Below are 27,675 nucleotides of genomic sequence, written 5' to 3' on the forward strand. Positions count from 1 at the left end.
CCATTTTTACCTCTTCAACTATCTCTTCTTTATTACAAGTTAATTCTTCTCTTGCGTGGGACTCCTCTTCCCTTGCGCGAGATTCTTTTATGTATCGCTCGATAGTTTTAAGATGTTCTAGTATCCTATCGGTTACGTCGGCGATAGAGTAAGGATCGAGATTTTCAAAGCTTGAATCCGGATGTTCGATCCTTGGTTCCTCATAGTACTCATATGAAGTAGATGGTTCATACCATTGTTCTTCATTGTAAGTATATGATAGACAAGGGTCATAATTCTGTTCTTCATAATACCCATATGAGGTGGGTTGTTCACGCCATGGTTCCTCATAATAAGCATATGAAGGTGGTGGCTCATATCTTGGTTCCTCAAAGTATGAGTATGAAGGCTCATACCTTGGTTCATCAAAATATGAGTATGAGGGAGAAGGTTCATACCTTTGGTCTTCATAGGATGTGTATGAAGTTGATGGCTCGTACCTGGGCTCCTCATAATAGGTGTATGAAGTGGATGGTTGAAATGAGTCACAATATTGAACCGAGTGCGGGTCACCACAATTGGTGCAATAGTCTTCCCTATAATCATCCCCCTCATAGGTGTAGTTGTAGCCTCCTGAGTATTGATCCATAAGAATCACTCAGCAGACCACAACAAAGTCTCGAGACCAGTAAACGAAAAATAAAAACGGAAACAGAGGCTGGACACGGCCCCGTGTTCAGTGAGCACGACCCCGTGTTCAGACTCTGTATCTGGGTGTTTCATGAAAAATATGCAGCACGGCCCCGTGTTCAGTGAGCACGGCCCGTGTTCAACCTACAGTAAATGCAAAACTATCTAAAATGCATAAAAAATGTGCGCACGTTTTAAAAGGTTTTAAAAAACCGATTAGGCCGTCGATTTTAAGCTTTCTTAAAATGCTCGTGTCCCCGGCAACGGCGCCAAAAACTTGATGTGCTTGAAGTGTGCTATATTTTTGATGTATATTTTAAGACTTTTAACACTTTTTAGCCAAGTTTTAAATTTATAAAACACGATATTTACTAACACTAAACACACATATGGGCAAGTGCACCCATCGTGAGCGTAGTATAGTGTTGGTAAGATACCGAGGTCGTCCAAGGTCACAAGAGCTTTTAATACCGGTTTATCCTCAACGTCTAATCAAATCAAAAGTTAGAAAAAGGTTTTTAAACTAGAAAAATAAAACTAACTAAAATGCTGAAAAATAAAATAAAAGTAAAACCAGATAGACAAGATGAATCACTTGGATCCGAATTGTGTGTAGTGTAAACTTTGATTATTTCCGCACTTTTACACTTTTTAAGAGATTATCTTAGTTATTGTAGTAGGCCCCTCTTTTGAAGGTGACGTTACCCTCAACTCAGTAGTTTGAGTCAGCAAGAATACAATCCTAAAGGGTCGGATTATTGAAAGATAATTAATTAAGTTATTAATGCATAATGTGGTAGGCCCCTCTTTTGAAGGTGACGTTACCCTCGGCTAAGTAGTCTGAGTCAGCAGGGATACAGTCCTAAGTAGCCGGGTTAAAGTTTTAATAGTAGCTTACATATGAGGGGATCAAAGAGTTTGGACCCCCGCCATCCAATACTGGTGGGTATTGAAGGAGGTCCTACTAAATTTGACCCAGGTCCTTGCAGGATCTATACACTGAACAAGGCAAGACTCTTACCAAACCGTTCCCTTAACCCCCGACCAGGTAGCCAACATATCTCCATATAGACCGTGGAGATATGAATGGTGAAATTCTTGTATTTTATATAGACAATAAAATAATGCCAAGACACTACGGACAAACGATAAGGAAGAATCACCTTCAACATAAGAAACTAGTTATTAAAGTCATTAATACATAACCAAATAAAAAGTGCGAAAAGATTAAAAATAAAAAGTATTACACTAGACACTTGTCTTCAACAAGTGATGTAAGAGACTTAGGCAAACGTGGCCTTTGATTGTCAAGAACTCTTACGATCAATCTTGGATCCCGAGACGACTCACACACTCTATGATGGATGATGGTGGTGGATGATGGTGTTGTGATGGTGATGGGGGTGGGTGAAGTGTGAGAGAGGTGGTGTGCCAAGGGATGGTTTGCAAATGAGCCAAGCACCCCTATTTATAGCCTGAACAGTAGCTCGGGCACGGCCCCATGTCCATCCTCCTTCTCTTTCTTTATTAATTGCAGTTTGTCTGCATTAGTTGACCACGCCCCCGTGTCTGCTGGGCACGACCCTGTGTGCAGAAGCGTATCTGTACTATCAAGAATTCCCTAGATTCTGCGAATCTTAGAGTTGACCACGACCCCGTGTCCAGTGGGCACGCCCCCGTGGTGGGTGATAGAAACTTCTATAACTTTGTCTTTTCTGCTGACACTTGGGCACGCCCCCGTGCTTACTGAGCACGGGGCGTGTTCAGCCTTCTGTTCTCTTGTTTTGCTTGGGAAGATGTTGTCCGGAGGTCAGGCATGCCACATTTGTTCCTTTTCTTGTATTTATGTTAGATTTAGCTGCCTTTTTGTTTCTTTTGTTCATTTGAGCTCATTTAATCCTGAAAATACAAAAGGAAGACAAAAACACACTTTTTCCAACATTAGTACTAAAAAAGGGTTAGTTTTATGCCACAGTTGATGTAATTTATATGTTGCATTTTGTGCAAATCAGGAGGCTTCCTCAATCGGTGTCTAATATATATCCGCCACGTGTGTAAGGGATGTGTCTTTCAGACGCATCGTGTAACAGGGACCACCATGTTGTTGAGAGTTCATCATCGACGCATCCTGAATCGGGTGGAAGGGACCACCTGCGACGGAGCTCCGGCCCGTTAAGCTACACACGAAGAATACCCGACCCGTATTTCCTTCAATTCCCCGCAAGCAAAGGCTACAAGACCCGTATTTGGTTTGGATCCCCACAAACGATGTCGATCCAACCCGTTTATGATTCAGATCCCCACCCGACCCATATATTACTATCGCTCTCACAAGGGACCACCAGGCATGATGAACCCGAATTTTGGTTTGACGACACGAACCAACCCATAAACAATGAAGACGAAATCATGCAAAATGTGACGGCATTCGTGGATAATGCAACATATATGCTTCAAAAGTACCCCTATAACATATATCTTTCTTTTTATTTAGAGTTAATTGCCATTTTAGTCCCTGTGGTTTAAGCCAATTTGCCAATTTAGTCCAAAGGTTTCATTTTTAACATCTGGATCCAAAAAGGTTTCATCGTTGCCATTTTGGTCCAAGTGACTTAACTCCATCCATATGTGTTAAGTCTGCCAAGGGCATTTTAGTCATTTCGTTTTTCTATTAATTAACCCTTTATTCTTTATTGTTTAAAAACATTAAAGATAGGATGGAGTTTATATATATAAAAACAAAACACAGAAAACACACTCTGACTTTTCTTCTCTCTCTATACTCATTCTCCTCTCCATCATCAACAAACACCATCACCACAACCAACCGCTACCACCTGACCACTAGCCGACATCACCACCATCAGCCACCCCCGCCCACTCCACACGAGCATGGACGACCACCACCACAGCCACCCCACCCTAAGCCCCACAGGTTTGTTCCTGGCCGGAACCCTAAAATGACTGTTACACCACCGTTGGCGCAAGAGAAAGGCACGAGCCGGAAAGTTGGTTCCTGGTCGGAGCCCTAGATTTGACACTGTCACCACTCAAAAACGGTTGTTACACCACCTTCGCTGCTATTGGGTGCGGTGACAGAGCTTCGAACCGCCACCATGACCACCTATCTTAGCTCTGTATTGTATGATTTGTTCTTGATTTCTTTTTAAAATTTGGGATTTTGAATATACAAGTTGGGGTTTGATTCTAGGGTTTGTGGAGTGGGTGGTGATAGCAGCAGAGGTGGTGGGTGGGTTGGTGGTGGTTGAGAAGGTATAGAGAGAGAGGGGGAAGGGGTGGGGAAGGGAGTGTGGTGGTGAGGTCCGGTGGCGATGGTGATAATGGTGATGGCGGTTTGGAGGTAATGGCAAATAGTGGTGGTGGTGGTAGTCGATTAGCAGCAGAGGGAAGGGAGGGGTTGTTGGTGATGAAAGGTGATATACAGAAGTTTTGATTTTCTTTTTTGAATGAACTAATGGTTTGAGGATACATAAAATAGATTTATTAAGGATTTAATGATTTAATGAAATTGATTAAAATTGAATTTAGGAATTAATAACAAATAATTTAATAGTTAGATTTATAAAATTACTGAAATGCCCTTTCATTAATGTTTTTAAACAATAAAGAATAAAGGGTTAATTAAAAGAAAAATGAAATGACTAAAATGCCCTTGGCAGACTTAACACATATGGATGGAGTTAAGTCAGTTGGACCAAAATGGCAACGATGAAACCTTTTTGGATCCAGATGTTAAAAATGAAACCTTTAGACTAAACTGGCAAATTGGCCCAAACCACAGGGACTAAAATGGCAATTAACTCTTTTATTTAATTAAATTTAACTTAATAGGCTAAGGGGAGCCCGAGATATCCTTCAACTTTCTTGGCGAAGTGCAAAATATCTTGTGACAGTAAAAAAAAAAAAAGTTTCTCAATTAATAATGTAGGGTAACTTTTTTTAGATTTAGGATACTCCTGAATTTTTCTCCCGGATCAGCCACTTCCTATATATAAATATGCATTTCGCTATGCATCGACATGGGTAGGTGTTCGATTTTGATCGTAATGAAGACAAATTGTACACATATTGAAATGCATGCATGTATAACAACGTTTACGTTGGAAAAGGAGATAACTTGGAGGTTATGTTGATTTATTTTTGTGTATATAATCTTTATAACACGTTTAATATAACAAGTTTATTTGAGAAGTTGTCTTATGTCCATATTCATATATTAACTTATGTATCTTACAAATTCAACAAAAGTACATACAAATTCAACAATAGTACTCGTATCTCCCCAATACAATTTTAGCACATACCTCAACATCTTTACTTTAGGTTCAAGTCGAGCTCATTGCTAAAATATCATCAATTAGCCGACCAACATGATTAGATGATGAACCCGTCTTACTTATCGACTCTTTAGCCAAACTTTCCCAAGTACGTGCATGTTGCGTAAATACATTATGTTTTGAATCCATAATGTCCCTCACCGCCTTTTCAACTCGCAAACGATCACAAGTATCTTTCATGTCTACTCCCATTTTCCATACCTCTTCCACAAATCGACTATTCACTTGTTGGTCCACGAAGTATGGCCAACAAACCATGGGAACACCCTCCGCTATACTCTCTATAGTCGAGTTCCATCCGCTATGTGTCAAAAACCCACCAATGGCCGGATGGGCGAGTACATCTTCTTGTGGGGCCCATTCTACTATACACCCGATTTCTTTTGTACGCTCTAGTAGCTCTGGCGGAACCTTAGATTCATCATACCCACCAGTGATCGACCCTGGTCGTCTCACCCACAAAAAAGGTTTCACACTATTTACCACACCATACCATATTTCAAGAAGTTGTTCAACTGTCATGGTTGCAAGACTACCTATGCTGACGTAAATGACAGTTTTTGGATCATGCTTATCGAGCCAGTTCAAGCAAGTTCTATCTTCCTTCCAAACACTGTTAGAAAAGGTGGTTTCTTCCGATTGTTTTGTTGTGTTAGCCGTAACTTGAGTTTTGTGAAGAGTGTGGAGTGGGCCTATGGTGTAAATATTTGGACAAAGCTTTCGCATGTGTTTGAGTATGAGACTATCCAACTCTTCAAATGTATTGAGTATGAGACCTTGAGTTCGAGGAACCGAGTGAGCTTCTTTGACGATGAGTTTGATTACCGGGTCCGACAAATCGTTGGTACGACAAAAGCTAGCAAGATCCCGTCTTCGAATAATGTGTTCTGTTCCTGGTACACTTTTTATGAACTGATCTAGATCATTTCCTGGGGAATAAGAAAATAGATTGGTATAAATTAAATAATGAAAAACCATATATGATATTGTTACTTTTTATACTTTTAGTACTTCTTATGTAACATTAAAAGCTATAGAACTTTTACTATATTCTAAATCAAGTTTTAAAACAAAAACATTTAAGCCTGTTAATACTCTTGTCAATGAGCCCCTAGGTTCAATGGTTTGTCGAAAGTTGAACCCAATCTCACTGACCCTCGGACCTGGCCGGTCTTCCCGTCAAATTAAAAGTAATTACAAATTTTGTGTATTAACCCAGTTTTACACATACCTTTTGAAAGAAATTAGAAGTGTTAATTATATTTTTTTAAATTAATACTAGTTGGTTGATTTTTTTTAATCCCCTCACTTGTGCCTAGCGGTAGGAGACTTGGGTTTTTCAATGAAGACTCAAGTTCAATTCTCACTTGTGTCATATTGGGGTGGATATAGGAAGGATTTTGAACTAGTTCTTGTGTGAGGTTGTTAGTTCGACTCTTGAGCTCAACCGGATTTTCGTCCCACCGTGTGTTACGTCACAGATTTCTACTCTTTTGTTGGCGCAACGACTGTCAAGTGGCAGCCGGCGGTATGGTTTCAGGGGGGAACGCCAAAAAAAATCAAACTTTGAAGCCAGTGTGGGCCCCGTTAAGACAACATAGTCTGGCCAAAGTGACAATACAGGGCTCTCCGATTTGAAGAGTATGGTAACCTTATACACCGTTAAAAAAAGTTGGTTGATTTTTAAAATAATGTTAAAAGTTATGAATATTTAAGATTGATTTTTTTTTTATTTCTACAAGTCATGACAAAAAATGACCAGAGTCCATACTTTTGACATGTGTAAGGTTAGAAATCGAACCGAGTTCCTTGACCTTATATTCATCCTTCGCTTCCTAATATATACTCTTGTCCATAACCCTAAATTCAGTGCTTTCTGTCTTTAGTTATTTTCGGTCCATAACCCTAAATTCAGTGCTTTCTGTCTTTAGTTATTTTCGGTTTCAGTATTTTTGTTATCAATACTGAATAATTATTTTTGTTAAATAAATATACCAAGTACAAGTACTTTTACCATACCGATACTAATACCATACTAATTGAACAACATCAATATCGATATCAAAAAACCTATGTCAATAATAGGTTAGATTGCAAATGTACACATACAAGATCTTGGTATTTGTGTTGTTTTTATATAACTTTGGACTTATATAAATATTAAGTCTAAAACTTTTGTAAGTTTTAAAAACTTATTATAAAATTATTTAATTTTAACGACATAACAATATGCAACAAAAACCTATATTCAACATGTTATTAAACAGGAAGAAAACCAACCTTTAAAGGGGACATCCCCAGCTTCAATAAGAGTAGGAAGATTCAAATACGAAGTCCACAAGCAGCATGGACTCACGGTCTCAAAGCAAATCACCGGAACCGACGCCTCTATCGCGATATCCACCGCAAAACTGAAGCAAGCATCCGGTATCATAACAGTCACCGGCCTATCCGATTTTCGACTTAAACTACCCGAAACCATCATCTCCCGAAAAAGAGGTTTACTCACCGCATCTACAGCAGCCATGACCTCCATGAACCCGTCTCCAGAGACAGGTTTTTCATGCTCAAGTCCATCCGGGACAGTCTCGAATTTGAAGTTGGGGTAGCGACTGAACCGGGACAGGACCTGGGTGTGGCGGAGAAGAGGGCGGTGGATGTGTTCGGTGTTAAGGAAGGTGACACAGATGCCCGAAAGACATAGGAGCTCGGCCAACTTGAGAGCACAGTTAACCGGGCCTTGAAATGGTATGGGGAATACAAGTACATGTGGTTCGAGTGTTTTGTTTTGTTGATTACTTTGATCCATTATTTGTATCAAGTTTGATGTGTATGATTTTTGTTGTGTGGAGTTACGTGGAGTCCAAGAACTTATATATAGAAATTGGGATAATTAAGATAATGTTTATAGAGCAATAATAGTGTGGAAAAACTAGTGAGATTTGAATTCTGAGCGCTACAAGTTGAAATAGCCGTCTGAAGGATAAAGTCGCAATTGTCCCTAAATGAAAAGCCAATCACTTTTCTACCGACCCAATAATATCATGTTATCTTTAGTGAAATTGAAAATGACAATTCGCTATCGTCCACTTCTGTTCATAGACGCCGCTGCTGATTAAATCAGCATTGGAAAACTTCAGTGAGACTTGATTTTTCATGACTTTTGGAGATAAATAATCGTATTTGTATATGTGATATATAGATAGTTATTTTGGGCTAGTGTTCTACTACATGAGATTTTTGCAACGAATCAAAACACATCCAAAACAAAGTTAAGATGAATAAGATATGGATATGTTTGAAGTTGTATAATTAGAACAATCAAAATTTTGAAAATTTGGAACACAATGTATTAGAGTTTGTGAGCTTGTCTCACATAGGCATGGGCGTGAGGGTGAAGGGAGTGGTTCCCTATTTGGAATAGGTAAACTCCCCATTCACCCAATCAAACAGTGTCACGTCAATTTAACTAATTTGTTTACCTAATACTCAAAAACGTTGGCGGTGATTTACCTAATGGAGTTTAGGTAAACTATTTAAAAAAAGGAAAATTGTGTGATTGGTTGAGAATGCATGGACCCCACCACACACCCATCTCTCTCTCCCCTTCCATCCCCCTCCCCGACTCGGTGAACCTTCACCGATTTTGGCCACCCATTCGGCAATATTTGATCGGTAAACTTATTGGCGGTGGATGAGGGTCTGTACCGAGTGGGTTTACCGTCCCCACTCCACTCACCCTGAGTAGTGGTTTATAAGGATCCGTACTATTTGTTTGTTGTTTTCTTAAGAAAGAAATTTGTGGGGACACTTGCACATGCATATTGCTATATGACACTTGAAAGTCGCCTTTATTTTTTTTGGGTAAATTACACTTTTTGTCCTTTATATTTGTACCGGATTGCAACGGATACCCTTTAACTTTAATATTTACAGTCACAGTCCCTTTTTTCGTTAAAAGCATTACACCTTAGGTCCTTTATCACTAACTCAGTTAATTCTAAATGTTAAGTCATATCATGTGCACCTCATGTGAGGACATTTATGTCTTTTTACACCCTCCTTCTTCCCCTTATAAACCCTTCACCCTCTGTAACAGAAAAATAACCATCCCACCACCACGTATGACCACCACCAGCGTCTCTAACCAACACCGCAACATTATAACCATCTTTAGCACATCTATCTCTCTCTGGCCACAAATCCGTGAAGAACGAAGTTTTCCCATGAAAATCCCCAACCCTAGAACCCAACCCACCACCACCACCATTAACACCACCACTGCACAACACCACCATCCTTCCATTTATAACCGTTAAGATCTGTGTAACAGATTTGAGTATCGTTTCCGTTTCCTGCTGTAAAGGTTAGATTGATAATGATGATGCTGAGTGATTCATTTTGCCCTAATTTGATTTAGATTCAAGTGTTTAGGCTTGTATTTAGTTTTGTTTCTAGAAAAGCAGTTTTAAAACACTTTCTAGATAGAATTAAATCATGATTTGCTTATTTTCGCTTAATTCTATTAATATTTGAGTTGAATTGTTCAAGATTAGCTATTGGGTATAGGAAAAAAAAGAAATTGTAGAATAGAGGGCCGATATCCATGATTAGCTATTAAGTTGTTGGTTTTGTGTGGATTAATTGAAGATTTTTTTATGGAGTTGATGTATATTGTATGAAAAATTTGGGGTATGGGATACTAATGAAAATTTGGGGGTTCAAGAAGGATATCGCCAGAAATGGTGGTGGTGACTGGATGTCGCCGGAAATGGTTGGTGGTGATCGGATGTCGTCAGAAAATGGTTGGTGGAGCTTAGGGTTGCAAACGGAAGACGTGGGAGTGGTGTGGCGGATGAGGTGGGTTAGAGTGGTTGAGGTGGTGGTCGCTGTTGTTTAGTTTAGAGAAGGAGAGAGGGAGAGAGAGAGATTTCAAAGTGAGAGAATAGAGTTATTTATTGTTTTTAAAAATACTTTGTGTTTTATTTATTACAATAATTGTAAATAAATTGGTAAAAAGACTATATTACCCTTATGTGATCAAAGTTAACTGAAAATTTTAACCAAGTTGGGGTCAAAGGACCTATGGTGTAATGCGTTTTTCCAAATAAAGGATTGTGACTGTAATTATTGAAGTTAAAGTGCATCCACTGTAATCTGATACAAACATAAAGGACAAAAAATGTAATTTACCCTTATTCTTTTGAAGATCGGTTTGTTGGTTGCTATAGCAGTAGCAATTGTTGCTTCATCGAATAATATTAAGAAAAAATTTAGGCATGGTATTACCAAGACAACAAAAAACACGACAGTAAAATAATCAGGTTTTGAGTTGGCATATCTAAACTCTTTAAAAAACCGGCCATGTTTAGGTTGATTTGCTTAACTCATTTAGTTAAACAAGTTAACTATCAAACTTGTTTAATTAAACAAGTTGACCCACTAACCTGTTTATGAATCACTGGGTTATCACCCGGGCTTGAGAAAGTTATTTATATTATTATTATTATTATTTGTTAATACACAAACTTGACGGTAAGGGTTTTGTTATGCGAAACCCAAAAAAGATGTTAAATGACAAAAAAAAAAAACAAAGATTGGGTCTCTGGAAAAGATCAAAGCGTCTTCATTTCCTTCCAATGGTCACAACACGTGGCTTGGCTTACACCTCAGACTCGTAACACACATATGGATAACTTATGTAATTAAATTACAATGAACTTACAAAAATAATACTAAAATGAATTAATGGTGTCTTGCGTGTAGGGTTTCGCATACTACATACACAAAACAACCAATGTTTATTCTTCATGGAACCCTATAGTTGCTGGAGTTGGCGGCTGCTCCCACCGATATCAGCACCACTGCCCATCCTTTCACCAAACCGATACCACCAAAGGCGTCCTTGTTCTCCAATTTGCAACCTTAGATAGTTCAAGCATCGGAGTATGTAGCATCGCCGTAGAGTATGGTGGCTAACCACGACCAGAAGGTTCAGTCTCTCTGGCAAACAAACAAAAAGTGAAATAAAAGGAGATTTGGATCATCATCAATAGACATACAACTGCCTGACAAACAAAGTTGTAAAAAAGATCAAATTGCATTCATAGCCAATCTAAGTAACTACACCAAATCAATATCTCATAACAATTATTCTCTTCCCCAAGGGTATTTTGGTCTTTTTACACTTGCTTACCAAAAGCTAAACACAAATGCATTGGTGACAAGATTATACTTAAGTTGCTTAAATGTATCAGCCTAGTATCTTTAATTATACAAACTCAATATTTTGGAAATCAAATATTTTTGCTTAATTTTGTAAAAAAATGTACACACCTGGGCCAAGATTATATATGTGGTGGCCAGTTGGTGTAAAAAAAAAAAAAAAAAAAAAAAAAAAAACGGTGCAATTATCTGAGGTTTTGGCTCGATACCTTCGTAGACTTCTTGAACCATGTCATGTATGACAATATCTAAAATCCTAATCTTTCAATTTTTCAATTATTTAAATGATGTCATATATGACTATATCAGATGTATTTATGAAAGTAAATAAACACAACAGGAAATCAAATTAAACAATTTTTCTATATGTCTTAACTATATAACATCCATGACATATTACTCGGTTAAAATCACAAAAAATCTATATTTTTGGAATAACCTAACAACATCCATATCCAATAGACTTCTACAAACAAAAATTAAACAATATCAAAATCAACAATACAAACATCTCAAAACTCAAAACTCATCGTTTCTACAAACAAAAACTAAACAATATCAAACTGTTGGTTATTTTATTCCATACCAAACATGCCTTAAATAGGGTAGCATCCAAATAACAAACTCAAAAGAGTCCCCTAGCTATTACCTTACTGCTTCAATAGGAAACTCTCTAACAAACTAATGCCAAGTCCATGAACATGTGCCTAAAACACTAAACTAACAATAACTTGCTAAAACACTAAAAACATGTGCCTAAAATCAAGACTTCTACTGACCCCTGTTGACCCGAATCGACTTCTGACCCGCTACTCATTCGACCGAACAATCAAGATTACACCCAACATACCCTCTGCTTCTATCTTCGCATTTTTTCTTTCACTTACTTTTTCTAAAAATCCAAGCATGACGATGACGTGGCGGCATCATTGCCAATAGCTAAATCATAGATCTCAACTGTAACACCCCAACCCAAGGCAGGTCGAAGCGTTACTATTACGAATATCATAACCAAAACACATCCATTTAATATAAGATAGGATTCAAAGTGACATACAGGTCCCAAAATACCCTAAGTCTTAAGTTCATTTAAAAGTACATGATTTAACAAAATTAAAGAGTCTTTAAATACTCTTGAACATCCATTAGTCTCTCATTACTGATTCCCCATATTATCCCTGATTACCTGTAAACAAGACAAGAAAAACACAAAAAAGAAAACTACTGCGGAGCCAAAGAATTGCTCAGTAACGGAAAGAACAATAGTACAAGTAAGGATGGACGAAAAGAAAGAAACACGAAACGATATTGAAATAACGAATCTAATACGGGTACAGAAATTAAACTGAAGTTGATGTTGAACCGAACCAGAAACATGCGTCTAAAGTATAATTGGCACAGTAGCGGACGGATCATATCATATCACAAACGTACCAGACGCATATACTTCTTAGGTGACCTTGAATGTCACAACCATATATCATGTAATAAGGAAGCACCCAGAGCCAAATACAAATTGGTACACAGCTAGCTAGTCCATGCACCTATGAGATGGTGAGTGTGGCGTTCACCCATTATTCCATCTCCACACAACAAACACAAACTCGGAACTAAGATCGATCTATACGCCTCTAGGGACCAAAGTGCTACACGAGCACAAGTTAGAGACGCCGTGACTTTTATTACGCACTGTCACGATAAATGCCATGCCGTTGATGCCCAAACGGCAGGCCAGACGTTTGGGTGACAGAGTACAAAACTAAGGCCATGCAAATAGCTTATAACCAACTGAAAATAATACAAATAGGAACATGCGACCATGAGTACAAGTCTAAGGTATGGCATGTTACATCACACTAATAATCTTACAAACAATACCATACTGATTCAGATAACACATCACATATGAAACGGTTAACGGGAACACACAAAAATCCGTACTGCAAAGTGACGGATATGATAAAAATACTATGATGTTAGAAATAGGAATCCGTACCTTGTCTTAGCAAGCCAAGCACAAATCCAAATCGAGTCGTCCTCAACAATTATGCAAACCTAAATCCCGTTCTTCGAGATTAGTTTTGTTTTAATTTATTTATTTAAATTAAGAGATCATTCGTTGGATTTCCCGGGTGACCACAAACTAGACTACCCGTAATAATTAATCAATACACTCTTGGCTTAACGCTGGCTCACATATTTTGTATACCCCTTTTATAAAAATAGTCCATCATGTTCATAATAATAAGTAAATACACTAACACACACACATAAACATAAATTTATTTAATAACATAATCTATAATCTTAATTAACTCGTCTAACCTTACAAGTATAAATTTAATAAGACTTTTAAAAAAATAATACACAAAGTATAGATTTTTAACCACTAACAGTATCAATCTAAACAAATTAGTTTTGTTAAAATAAACATCCATTGATTAATTCATACCAAATGTTTATCAATCTAACTAGTAGGTTTTCTTTAATAAATAACTCTTGATTACAACTTTCATATATTTGGCGTACAAGATTGAGGAAAAGAAAAAATGCTTTAATCTTATATTTATCTCCATGTCATGGAAAGGATGTCAAATTTATTTGATGACATTACTTGTAATACATTTGTTGTAACTAAAAACTAAATGTAATATAAGAAAGAAGTAATAAAAGAATTAAACTATATTATATATGTATACACACATATAACAGACCACAGACATTCACATTCATATTTTCAATAAAACACACACACAACACACATTGTACACACAAAACTCATAGTTCTTTCTTTCTCTCTCCAACTTTGTTTGATGAAGCCAACCGGAACCCCTTATGGTCACCGGTGTACTACCCAAACCGAAACCCAGCCCCAACTCGATCTCTCCCTCTGTTCATTTTATAGCCGGAAATCCAAGACAAGACCCAACTCATCTCGGACGGTCTTAAAGAAAACAAAACAAAGGATGGAGTCTACCTCTCGAATCTGACTGGAAAAGAGTAAACCCGGTGACGGTAGTGGGGTGTGCGTGGCCGAAGCAACGGACGCAGAGACGGGGCGGCGTTCAGCGAACCCACGGTGGCACAGGGTGGCGGAGTCAGTGAGTTTTGCGGTGGACTCGGAACTGAGGTAGTGGCTGATGTGCGGTGGTCACGGAAGTTGAAGGTGGTGGTTTGTTGGAGGTGATATTTTGATTTGAAATTGGTATAGGGCATGATATGATTCCTTAGCATGGTGTGTATGCATATATAATTGTAAATTTTGAGTTGGTTTAAAACCATACTCATTCATCATGATGTTTTTAGTTAGTCAAACAAGAAAATGGTCATGGGTTCTCTGCTATCTAATTCAAAACGTGATGGTGGCAAAGAAAGGAATGGTGTACGAGATGGTGTATTTTCTTTCAAAAAAAAGTCAAAAGTTACAGTGGGTTGTGGGTTATGAATTTTGTTATTCTTTATTTTATTTTTATCTTTTTGTGTTTTATATTCTACTCTAAGAACTGATTTAGAAAGTATGAAATTATGATGAGATATTATACATATAATATTGAGTTAATTACACAAATGGGTCCTGTGGTTTATACTTAATTTCGCCTTTGGGTACTAACTTTTATTTTTAACAGGTTTAGGTTCTATGGTTTTAATTTTGTAACACCTTTGGGTACTTACACCAAAATTAGTTAATTAATGACTAAAATACCCTTGCATTTTTTTAAGTTTATCAATGTAACACATTTGGGTACTAACACCTAATTTTATTTAAGTTTAAATCAATTATACAAAATCTATTTATTTTTTTATTTTCATCTTTTTATTATATCTCTTAATTAACATAAAGTCTATTTATTTTTTATTTTCATATTTTTGTTAAATTTCTTATTTAATAAAAAATCTACTTGTTACACCAGTATGTTTTTAAATAGATTTTTTAAATAAAATCTACTAGCTATATAGTTTTATGTAAATTAAATTTCTTACTCGTTTTAAATAATGTAAACCTTACTCGTTTTCAATTTTGGATATATATGATTGATAATATTAATAATAATAATAATAAAAATAAATATCTTTCATGTAAAAGAAATTTAAGCCTTTTTTTAACTCGTTTTTTTATTTATTTACATTTTACTATTTTAGAAATATATTTAATTTACATAAAATCTACTAGTTGCACCAGTAAAATCTACTAGCTATATAGTTTTATGTAAATTAAATATTTTTTTTACAAAAAAACGAGTTAAAAAAAGGCTTAATTTTTTTTGTTTTATCTAAAATACCTAGCTATATAGTTTTATCTAAAATACCTAGATATATAGTTTTATCTAAAATACCTAGCTATATAGTTTTATGTAAATTAAATATCTTTCTAAAATAGTAAAATGTAAATGAATAAAAAAACGAGTTAACAAAAAGGCTTAATTTTTTTTACATGAAAGAAATTTATTATTATCAATCATTTCAATCCAAAATTCAAAACGAGTAAGGTTTACATTATTTAAAACGAGTAAAAAATTAATTTATATAAAAACTATATAACTAGTAGATTTTATTTAAAAAATCTATTTAAAAAAATACTGGTGTAACAAGTAGATTTTATGTTAAATAAGAAATTTAATAAAAATATGAAAATAAAAAAATAAATAGATTTTATGTTAATTAAGAGATACAATAAAAAGATAAAAAAAAATAAATAGATTTTGTAAAATTGATTTAAACTTAAATAAAATTATGTGTTTGTACCCAAATGTGTTACATTGATAAACTTAAAAAAATGCAAGGGTATTTTAGTCATTAATTAACTAATTTTGGTGTTAGTACCCAAAGGTGTTACAAAATTGAAACTATAGAACCTAAACTTGTTAATAAAAAAAGTTAGTACCCAAAGGCGAAATTAGGTATAAACCACAGGACCCATTTGTGTAATTAACTCTATAATATTAGTTGCAAATACATTGAAGATCTAACAATATCAATTCAAATTTATATGAATAATTGATGGATATGTATTTGTCATGTTTAATAAAAAAATGGATCAAACTACTTATTAATTATTCAAAACATAAAATATATCTGCTGAACTTATTTTTGTTATCATAAAATATATTTCGGGTATTACATCAACAAACACCAGTAAGTACTTATAATACATATATGATTACGATAGTCAAACCAATTCCGTATTTGCACACAACTGCAAAAATTAAACACGCTTACACCGCAATCTGTTACGCCCAAATTACACATTCCAAAATGTAATATTATCATACTATTATTTAACAAAATTCGGGCATGACCCGTTCGTAATAAGAACAATTCCCTGTAAGACTAACGCGTAATAACTTAAAATACGACGCAGCGGAAAACAAGAGCCCAAAATTTTCGTTCTTTAATAGACATATCAAACACATGAAGGTTCAAATGCGAAATGCCATATATTCATTAAAACGGATTTATAACGTTTTATAATATTAATACTTCAAAACCTATATGAGTTACACTATGTGACCATTCTACCCCGTACAATCCTTGCTCTCAACTCGAACTAAGTCCGCTTCACTTCAATAAATGTAGAGAAAACCCAAGCGATACCTGTGGACACCACGTACAACCAAACCATTAGTCATTAGCATACCATTCAACATTAAACTATATAATAAAATTTCGTAGAGCATTCTATAAAGTAGTCGTGGAATTGTCCAAGCGCTTTCTTAAATACTCTTATCCAAATCCAGCTCCATTTCTTCATGAAGCCAACGATCCCATACCTACATTACATTCCAACTCAACGCACATCATTAGTATCCATAAATACTCGAACACTTTGATAACGTTCATGCATATGTCTTAAGCATTGAACATTCATTCACACATACATTCACACCTACGTACTTATTATCATACATACATACATATATATATATATACACTTATATATATACATGCGTACCTTCATACATGCCAATGTTCCTTCCTACGCACAATCAATTAATCACGAATATATACACAAGCTTCTTTTACATGTAGGTTTATGCCGGAATGTCACATTCACAACTTTACATAGTATAGACAATCTATGATTCAACCCATGTGCCCTTTGGATTCCTATACACATATACTTATAAAATTTCCTACACTAACACGAAACAATCCGTTCATTCACTAACCGACAACCGAATCATATAAAACTTGTTCCTAATGGTCCGGGAAATGTTCCCCTTACATAATGACTAAAAATTCTTACCCAAGGTCTTAACCATAACGAATTTCATTACATTACGCAACATATGCACATAAAATTTGACCCGTTTAAACCCACCAATTTACTTTCGGCTTAAATACAACCTTCTTCAATAATGAGGCATTATTGGCTTTGTACTTCTGATTATTACATGTTCTTTCATGATGTTTCGTAAACATAAGTATTAAAATCTATTAAACCTACTAAAAAGTGAATCGAAATTCACTTACCTCGAGTACTCCAATAAGTGTATTTGTCACCTTGCCTTATCTTGACCCGCTATCCTCCTATGCTTGACCTCTCCTTGACACGTTCCTATTATCTCATTCCATTACATCCATTCAATAGTTAGTATACATAATCATACGCATCACTAATCACACTTCTATTCACGTGTCAATCGCTTAACGAGTTCAACATGTATCATAATACTACAATGCTAATCAATCTAACAATTTATCATTCCATCATCACAACAGTCATACATAAGCTTCTAGCATGCATAATTATGTATTTACATCATGTTCGTTATTCTTTCAAAATTCCATACTTAGAATGATAACCTTTTCTAAGTTAGGCAACTTGCTTCATATGTTAAACCTTTCATACCATTTCTTAACACCTTGGTTTTTTTACACATCCATTCTACTATTTTCTATCAACAACCCGTTTCGACCCGTTGGTGCAATTATATGCATAAACTAGTTGGTAAGTGTTTTAGACACTTAAAACAATCAAATAACTTACTAATAATTTATTAAAATCAGTAGTTCATGATTCATACAAGTGTGCATAACAATACAACTATTTTTACTGAATATTTATACTAAAATTTGTGCAGCAACTTTCTGCGCAGCAGCTGTTCACGGCACATTTTAACCCATTTATCTTCTGATTCAGTTCTTCATGTTCAAATATGAAATGATCTACACTCAGAGATCTTTCTAAGCATATAAAGATCGTAACAATCGGACATCCCTATGATTTTATATGATTTTTACAAAATCAGCACAGAAGCTGAAATGCTTCCAAACAGCTTGCTGTCAAAACGAATTTACTAACTTTTCATGCTGTTTTGACCCACTAAACCTCATAACCAGCCTCTTATGACCAAATATGAAATGTAACATGCGAAACAACCTTTTTAACGATATAAGGCTCGTTGTCTAACTCCTAATAACGAATGAGATACGGCCTTTACAAGATGACTATCTAAGGCTGTCAAAAGTGACGAATTTACTAACTTTTCATGCTGTTTTGACCCACTTAATCTCATAACCAGCCTCTTATGGCCAAATATGAAATGTAATATGCGAAACAACCTTTTCAACGATATAAGGCTCGTTGTCTAACTCCTAATAACGAATGAGATACGGCCTTTACAAGATGACTATCTAAGGCTGTCAAAAGTGACGAATTTACTAACTATTTTACACAAACTTTGTAGGCATTTTATCAAACACTTGGCGGGTTTCGCATTTAAAAAAAAACATTATGTACAAGCTTTTAAAGCATGATTCCTACTAATTCTTCACATAACTTATTAACAATCAATCAAATTCATAACAATCTTTCATCCTAACTATGAACATATGGTTGTAACATCAATTACTTATCAAAATTTCATCAACACATTGTTTAAATCATTGATACCATACTAATTAGCATCTAGGGTTTCACAATATCCATTCATCTTTTGACATACAAATGGGTTTTGCTTCAAACTATCAATATAATCAAAATTGCACATAATACAACTTCTATATGAGCATATCATGTAACATTCAGGTTTAATCACACATTTAATCACGGATTACACACAACCCGTTTCATCAATCATCACCAAATCATGAAATTTGACTTACTTGATGTGAGAAACGCTTAAGGGATCATCATTCTTGGTTCATGCACACAATCAACCCGCGATTTCCTTTTCAATTGATGATTTTTTTGTGGTTAGGGTTTACACCCCCTTTTCCCCCTTCTCCTGCGATCGTACGCAGACACACACACTGTGTGTGTGATTTTTTTTTGTTTTTGTTTTAATAAAATATATTTCCTTTTTGGCAATCTAAGTCCCTCAAGTTTACCATTCCATTATAGTTGCCACAAGTTTCATTCCTTAACTTGTTTATTAGGCATTTAACTAAGTTTAATAACTTAGTTATTGTATTTTATTTAATTACACATGGTGACATTCCTACGAATTTAATAATTCGAGTTTTGGGGTGTTACAAATCTACCCCCCTTAAAGAAGGTTTCGTCCCCGAAACCTCTTTCTTTTCTTCTACAACCCATCTAGTTTTATTCTTCGTTCCCTCACTCATTCAAGTTACATTGGACGACTTACATAAGCATGTTGTGAGAATCTGCCTAATCACAGATCCCATAGTCCATAATTTGAAACTAGCATCCTGATATATTATTCATACTTATCAAGATTTCAAACTTCCTTGCGAAAACCAATCCCTAGTCATCATTAATTTATTCATTTCCGCATACAATCTCGTTCATTCGTACATATTAAACATATCATACCTATTCATATGGAGGTACTTTTTCAATGATAGTGTAAAATTTTCATAAACTCATCCAATCTTTCTTTACAAACCTTCTAGACGTGTTACTTATTTCATTCATTCGCATACATAACTTCCCGCACATACATCATTAAAACATGATAGTTGTCTTGAATTTCTTAGCTTCATAATCAACTTGGGGTGTTCCTAATGTTTAATGAATGCTAGAACTGAATTAAGGACCTTAGCCTAATAAACAAACAATTTCAGCATAAGCAGATAAGGGGGACCCGTCGCCGACGGCACATGGTGCGTCGCCGACGGGCTCGGGAAGGTCCCGTCGCTAAACATTGCCCGTAGACAGACAGTTAGCGCGTCAGGTGGAGGGGTGCCGTCGCCGACGGCATAAAGGCCGTCGCCGACGGGCTCTCTGCTGTGCAGACGCTGTTTGACCAAAATTTTTTGTTCCCGGGTCTTTTTTTTTCCAACCAGAAATGGTCTCGGGCAGTCCCAAAACCTTCCCTAACATCCCATAACGTCCCAACCCAGGTTATAATAGTAATTTATCCATAACCCATTTCCGTTTTCATCTAAAAGCATAGCTCGAAATCCTTAAATCACTTACTTGTGTGGCGCTTAGAAACGAGCACACTTTCACGAGAGCGTAGGTTTGAGGGATTCGAGCATCGTACCTTCATATATTAAATAATTTGCTAACCTTACTACCTTGGTGCAGTACTTGAACATGCAGCAACGAGTCGGTCCTCTTCGTCCCCATCCATACCATGTTTCGTATTGACCTCATTCATCCGTGTGACGAGCTTTCGCTTATGAACATTCTTTCACTGACCTAGATAGGTTTATCACACTATGATATCTGCCATACTCATTATAAAATTGGGGATTATCATATTTCATTCAAGTTCATTTAAACATGATGTTTATTACTTCTCCTTGTTTACATATTACTACTTCCAAGATTCTTTTTAAAGCACTAGTGTGTTAAGCTTATTCATAACGGGTCAATACATGACCATTTCTTAATATATATATATCATTCTCATTGTTTGACCCGTTCTTGACGGGTAAACACATAATCATTATTTCGTAATTCTTTAACTCATTTGGTGTACTACACTACACATTTCCTTTCTTCTCTAGCACTCCCTTGGTTTGAAACCAAATTATTCCTCAGCTTCTGCAGTTTGACTTTTCAAGGTCAACTGCCACTTATTTCTTATTATATACATGCGTATCGAAGTACACGTTTGCACTCTTTTTCAATTCAAACATGCTTACGACCTCATAGCTTCACTGTTCCAGTGTTTTCTTGCAAATTTTTACCCTTCCCGTTTTAAAGGTTAGTCATAATACTTATTTCGCTTACAACACCAACATTTTAGTTCCATTCGCTTATATACTTTCATTTCTTTTACGCATTCAAGTATCTAATTAAATGGGTAATGGCATATATTCTCATAATGAGATTCAAGCATACCACTTACGCCTCAGTAAAATCGAGTTAATTGTGAAGTAAAATCGAGTTAATTGTGTTCAACGTAAATATTCCGTTCTATCCGTATAACGGGTTGAGCTTCATACATTTATTATTGCATTCACGACCACCCGTTCTAAACGGATGGTACCCTATCCTTACTCGACTTGTTCAACTTGAACCGGTCGATTTGCATAGCTTATCATAACCTTCTTTAGCATAACCAAATCCGCAAGGGATTTGCATCATTCGTATCTTTCATTCTTTGAATCCTTTGCATCATTCGTATCTTTCATTCTTTGAATCCGTTTCGCGGATTCAAGCATTGCATTCACATCTTTCATCCTTGAATCCGTCTCGCGGACTCAAGCATTGCATTCATATCTTTCATCCTTGAATCCGTCTCACGGATTCAAACATTGCATTCATACATTGTCAATCCATACTTTCTTATGGACTCAATATTTCATTCTTATCACTTATACCTTTCACCCTTACATAGTACTCTCAACCTCCCGAGAGTCTTACTACCCATTTCACCCACACACCCAGCCGCTACCAAATCCTATCGGACATACCTGCAACAATCATTACGGTCTCACGAACGTCTTATGTTTCTTGTGTACTGGCCAGGTACACAATCCACATACTAGTTTCGTGTCTTCGTGTAATCGTCACCTTATGTCCGAAGAATTAGGTTTCGGCACGTGTAACATTTTCATAACTTCGTTTCCATTATATTATTATATTTCATTAAAATTTTCCTTCACTCGATAACTTTTAGCATTACATGCACCCTTATGCAAAATTTACGTACCTGGGCAATGGTCTTATTACATGCCTTGGTGTCAGTCCGAGACCACAGTCGTGGATCATCCTCATCCAAACAACTATGCTTATCTTACACACAACATAATGTTAGTTTCTTCATAAACATACTTAAATTCATACTTACATTTGCTTCTACCTTTAGATCTTGATCGAGTCTTGGATTGTACGGGTTCCTCGTCACAAGAGCACACAGGTTTGAGTTCAAGTATTTGCCTCCTCATACTTGATTTCCCTCAAACCAGGGCTCTGATACCAACTTGTTACGCCCAAATTACACATTCCAAAATGTAATATTATCATACTATTATTTAACAAAATTCGGGCATGACCCGTTCGTAATAAGAACAATTCCCTGTAAGACTAACGCGTAATAACTTAAAATACGACGCAGCGGAAAACAAGAGCCCAAAATTTTCGTTCTTTAATAGACATATCAAACACATGAAGGTTCAAATGCGAAATGCCATATATTCATTAAAACGGATTTATAACGTTTTATAACATTAATACTTCAAAACCTATATGAGTTACACTATGTGACCATTCTACCCCGTACAATCCTTGCTCTCAACTTGAACTAAGTCCGCTTCACTTCAATAAATGTAGAGAAAACCCAAGCGATACCTGTGGACACCACGTACAACCAAACCATTAGTCATTAACATACCATTCAACATTAAACTATATAATAAAATTTCGTAGAGCATTCTATAAAGTAGTCGTGGAATTGTCCAAGCGCTTTCTTAAATACTCTTATCCAAATCCAGCTCCATTTCTTCATGAAGCCAACGATCCCATACCTACATTACATTCCAACTCAACGCACATCATTAGTATCCATAAATACTCGAACACTTTGATAACGTTCATGCATATGTCTTAAGCATTGAACATTCATTCACACATACATTCACACCTACGTACTTATTATCATACATACATACATATATATATATATACACTTATATATATACATGCGTACCTTCATACATGCCAATGTTCCTTCCTACGCACAATCAATTAATCACGAATATATACACAAGCTTCTTTTACATGTAGGTTTATGCCGGAATGTCACATTCACAACTTTACATAGTATAGACAATCTATGATTCAACCCATGTGCCCTTTGGATTCCTATACACATATACTTATAAAATTTCCTACACTAACACGAAACAATCCGTTCATTCACTAACCGACAACCGAATCATATAAAACTTGTTCCTAATGGTCCGGGAAATGTTCCCCTTACATAATGACTAAAAATTCTTACCCAAGGTCTTAACCATAACGAATTTCATTACATTACGCAACATATGCACATAAAATTCGACCCGTTTAAACCCACCAATTTACTTTCGGCTTAAATACAACCTTCTTCAATAATGAGGCATTATTGGCTTTGTACTTCTGATTATTACATGTTCTTTCATGATGTTTCGTAAACATAAGTATTAAAATCTATTAAACCTACTAAAAAGTGAATCGAAATTCACTTACCTCGAGTACTCCAATAAGTGTATTTGTCACCTTGCCTTATCTTGACCCGCTATCCTCCTATGCTTGACCTCTCCTTGACACGTTCCTATTATCTCATTCCATTACATCCATTCAATAGTTAGTATACATAATCATACGCATCACTAATCACACTTCTATTCACGTGTCAATCGCTTAACGAGTTCAACATGTATCATAATACTACAATGCTAATCAATCTAACAATTTATCATTCCATCATCACAACAGTCATACATAAGCTTCTAGCATGCATAATTATGTATTTACATCATGTTCGTTATTCTTTCAAAATTCCATACTTAGAATGATAACCTTTTCTAAGTTAGGCAACTTGCTTCATATGTTAAACCTTTCATACCATTTCTTAACACCTTGGTTTTTTTACACATCCATTCTACTATTTTCTATCAACAACCCGTTTCGACCCGTTGGTGCAATTATATGCATAAACTAGTTGGTAAGTGTTTTAGACACTTAAAACAATCAAATAACTTACTAATAATTTATTAAAATCAGTAGTTCATGATTCATACAAGTGTGCATAACAATACAACTATTTTTACTGAATATTTATACTAAAATTTGTGCAGCAACTTTCTGCGCAGCAGCTGTTCACGGCACATTTTAACCCATTTATCTTCTGATTCAGTTCTTCATGTTCAAATATGAAATGATCTACACTCAGAGATCTTTCTAAGCATATAAAGATCGTAACAATCGGACATCCCTATGATTTTATATGATTTTTACAAAATCAGCACAGAAGCTGAAATGCTTCCAAACAGCTTGCTGTCAAAACGAATTTACTAACTTTTCATGCTGTTTTGACCCACTAAACCTCATAACCAGCCTCTTATGACCAAATATGAAATGTAACATGCGAAACAACCTTTTTAACGATATAAGGCTCGTTGTCTAACTCCTAATAACGAATGAGATACGGCATTTACAAGATGACTTCTAAGGCTGTCAAAAGTGACGAATTTACTAACTTTTCATGCTGTTTTGACCCACTTAATCTCATAACCAGCCTCTTATGGCCAAATATGAAATGTAATATGCGAAACAACCTTTTCAACGATATAAGGCTCGTTGTCTAACTCCTAATAACGAATGAGATACGGCCTTTACAAGATGACTATCTAAGGCTGTCAAAAGTGACGAATTTACTAACTATTTTACACAAACTTTGTAGGCATTTTATCAAACACTTGGCGGGTTTCGCATTTAAAAAAAAACATTATGTACAAGCTTTTAAAGCATGATTCCTACTAATTCTTCACATAACTTATTAACAATCAATCAAATTCATAACAATCTTTCATCCTAACTATGAACATATGGTTGTAACATCAATTACTTATCAAAATTTCATCAACACATTGTTTAAATCATTGATACCATACTAATTAGCATCTAGGGTTTCACAATATCCATTCATCTTTTGACATACAAATGGGTTTTGCTTCAAACTATCAATATAATCAAAATTGCACATAATACAACTTCTATATGAGCATATCATGTAACATTCAGGTTTAATCACACATTTAATCACGGATTACACACAACCCGTTTCATCAATCATCACCAAATCATGAAATTTGACTTACTTGATGTGAGAAACGCTTAAGGGATCATCATTCTTGGTTCATGCACACAATCAACCCGCGATTTCCTTTTCAATTGATGATTTTTTTGTGGTTAGGGTTTACACCCCCTTTTCCCCCTTCTCCTGCGATCGTACGCAGACACACACACTGTGTGTGTGATTTTTTTTTTGTTTTTGTTTTAATAAAATATATTTCCTTTTTGGCAATCTAAGTCCCTCAAGTTTACCATTCCGTTATAGTTGCCACAAGTTTCATTCCTTAACTTGTTTATTAGGCATTTAACTAAGTTTAATAACTTAGTTATTGTATTTTATTTAATTACACATGGTGACATTCCTACGAATTTAATAATTCGAGTTTTGGGGTGTTACACAATCACTTTAGTTTCTACAACCACATTAAAGAAAATAAAAGATTAAAACCTACCATGACCCACCAACATCATGGCTAGCAAGCTTCTGTAGAACATCCATTTCAATCATGGCGGCTTCACGATACTTGTTTATTGAACATACAACTTTAATTGCTACAGCCTCTTTCTTTTCGTTGTCCAAACACTCCAAAACTTGCCAAAAAGTACCTAAGTCGGGTTCATTAACACAGTTTACAAAAGAAACAAGTTAAGCTATTGATCAGGCGTCGGAGTATGTAGCATCGCCGTAGAGTACACCACCAGAAGGTTCAGTCTCTCTTGCAAAAAAAAAATAGTGAAATAAAGGAAATTTGGATCATCATCAATAGACACACAGCTGACTGGCAAAAAAAGTTGTAAAAAAGATCAAATTGCGCAGATATGCCTTTGGATTCAAGCAGTCTAACTCAGTTGCTTTCTTTGCATCAGAAACAACTTCTGCTCTAAGAAAAAGTTGTAAAAAGGTCAAATGCGTGAATAAAAGCATATGAACATGAGTGCTAAAAAGGGTGAAATACACCAAATGTAACGAACTTGACATGAACTTTAACTGTATAGCGAATTATATTCTTGTTTTCTTATAGGTTAACTGCACTGAAAACTACTGAACTTAACATGTATTGTAATTATGTGTAGCAAATTAAAAGGCTTACTTTTTGATTGCACAAAACCTGCAAATTTTCATTCTTTCCATTAAATCCCTTGTTTCCTGTTCAAATAACCAACAAACAATCACAGAAACATCAAAATCAATGATGATCGATTTAAATAAAGCAAGAACATGTAGAGAACATCTTCACCAATTGATAACCACCCATTGGTTCTCTCGACTGCATTTTCTTCACCATACTCGACCCTCTCAGCTTCAAACTTCTCTAGAAGATCTTCATCTTCATCCCCTCTATCACTATCTTGAGATTTGATATAAAAGGTATAACTTATACAAAATCTATTATTAATATGATGAGACGTTGTTAGGGAAGTGAAGGTCTTGGGTTCATGTCTCACAGAGGATAGGGATTAAAAGAAATTCGTCGTTAAAAAAAAGATTAATATGAGTGTGCGTGTGTGTGTGTGCGCGCGCGCGTGTGCCTACACTACCAAAGTTCAAGCTCCTTTAGCTGCAGTTATAATAAACAGAACATTTTCTTACTAAAAATGGGAAGATCTCTTAGAAGACCTGATAATTATCAATGTGTAGTACTGCAATGTTAGTTTAAATAAATATCATGACATAAAAAAACAATCAAAAGATAAATATCATCAACCACTTGCTCTTACTTGTTATATTTTAACCTTAAAATTACTCTTAGTTTTCGCCCCACTCGGGTTTTCGTCCCACCGTGTGTTACCCCAGAGAGTGTTTGCCTCTCGTGATGGCACAGCGGCTGTCAAGTGGCAGTCGGCGGTATTATTTCCCGGGGGAACGCCCAAGCCAAACTCTAAAGCCAGCATGGACCCAGTTAAGACAACATAGTCTGGCCGGAGTGGGGCAACGGGGCTCTCCAATTTGCTATGGAAGCATTAAAATCAGATAGCGACACATGAGCGCTTCGCTACGCTATTCGCTATAGAGCCTGCTATGAGCACTATTACTAACTATGATCCAGCCCCGTTCAAGCATGTATTCTAAAACATGACACCGTTAAAATCAAACCCATTTTAACTTGGTTACCATCCCGCTCTTCATGCCACCTCTGCTGTTCACCCAAGTTGTGCAGATTTTCAAATAACTGAATTTAGGAACATGATTGCTTGGATTGGTACATGAGCATGTCACTAAATAAT

At 35.8% G+C, this 27,675-nt stretch overlaps 1 protein-coding gene and 1 long non-coding RNA gene across 3 annotated transcripts; both read right to left on the bottom strand.

The window, feature by feature from the left end:
* Window positions 1-4,860: 4,860 nt before the first annotated feature.
* On the bottom strand, window positions 4,861-7,898 carry LOC110872646 (7-deoxyloganetic acid glucosyltransferase). The gene is made up of 2 exons (XM_022121490.2): window positions 7,308-7,898; window positions 4,861-5,956 (listed from the first exon to the last, which is right to left on the bottom strand). Exons 1-2 carry the CDS (start codon window positions 7,834-7,836, stop codon window positions 5,016-5,018), a joined length of 1,470 nt encoding a protein of 489 aa, XP_021977182.1. The 5' UTR covers window positions 7,837-7,898; the 3' UTR covers window positions 4,861-5,015.
* An 8,768-nt stretch (window positions 7,899-16,666) lies between these two features.
* On the bottom strand, window positions 16,667-25,632 carry LOC110872647. 2 transcript variants are annotated; one of them, XR_002554583.2, is made up of 3 exons: window positions 25,476-25,632; window positions 19,359-23,926; window positions 16,667-17,808 (listed from the first exon to the last, which is right to left on the bottom strand). It is a non-coding gene; the product is annotated as an uncharacterized LOC110872647 (long non-coding RNA). The 2 variants fall into 2 exon arrangements; XR_002554584.2 differs by having other exon boundaries at window positions 16,667-17,815.
* Window positions 25,633-27,675: the final 2,043 nt, after the last annotated feature.

This window comes from Helianthus annuus, chromosome 8 (assembly GCF_002127325.2).
Source record: "Helianthus annuus cultivar XRQ/B chromosome 8, HanXRQr2.0-SUNRISE, whole genome shotgun sequence".
Lineage (NCBI taxonomy): Eukaryota > Viridiplantae > Streptophyta > Magnoliopsida > Asterales > Asteraceae > Helianthus > Helianthus annuus.

Coding starts and splice junctions, on each gene's coding strand:
- LOC110872646 (XM_022121490.2), bottom strand. CDS start 7,836: ATGGATCAAAGTAATCAACAAAACAAAACACTCGAACCACATGTACTT. Junction 5,957..7,307: donor TGGGGATGTCCCCTTTAAAG/GTTGGTTTTCTT, acceptor CTTATTCCCCAG/GAAATGATCTAGATCAGTTC.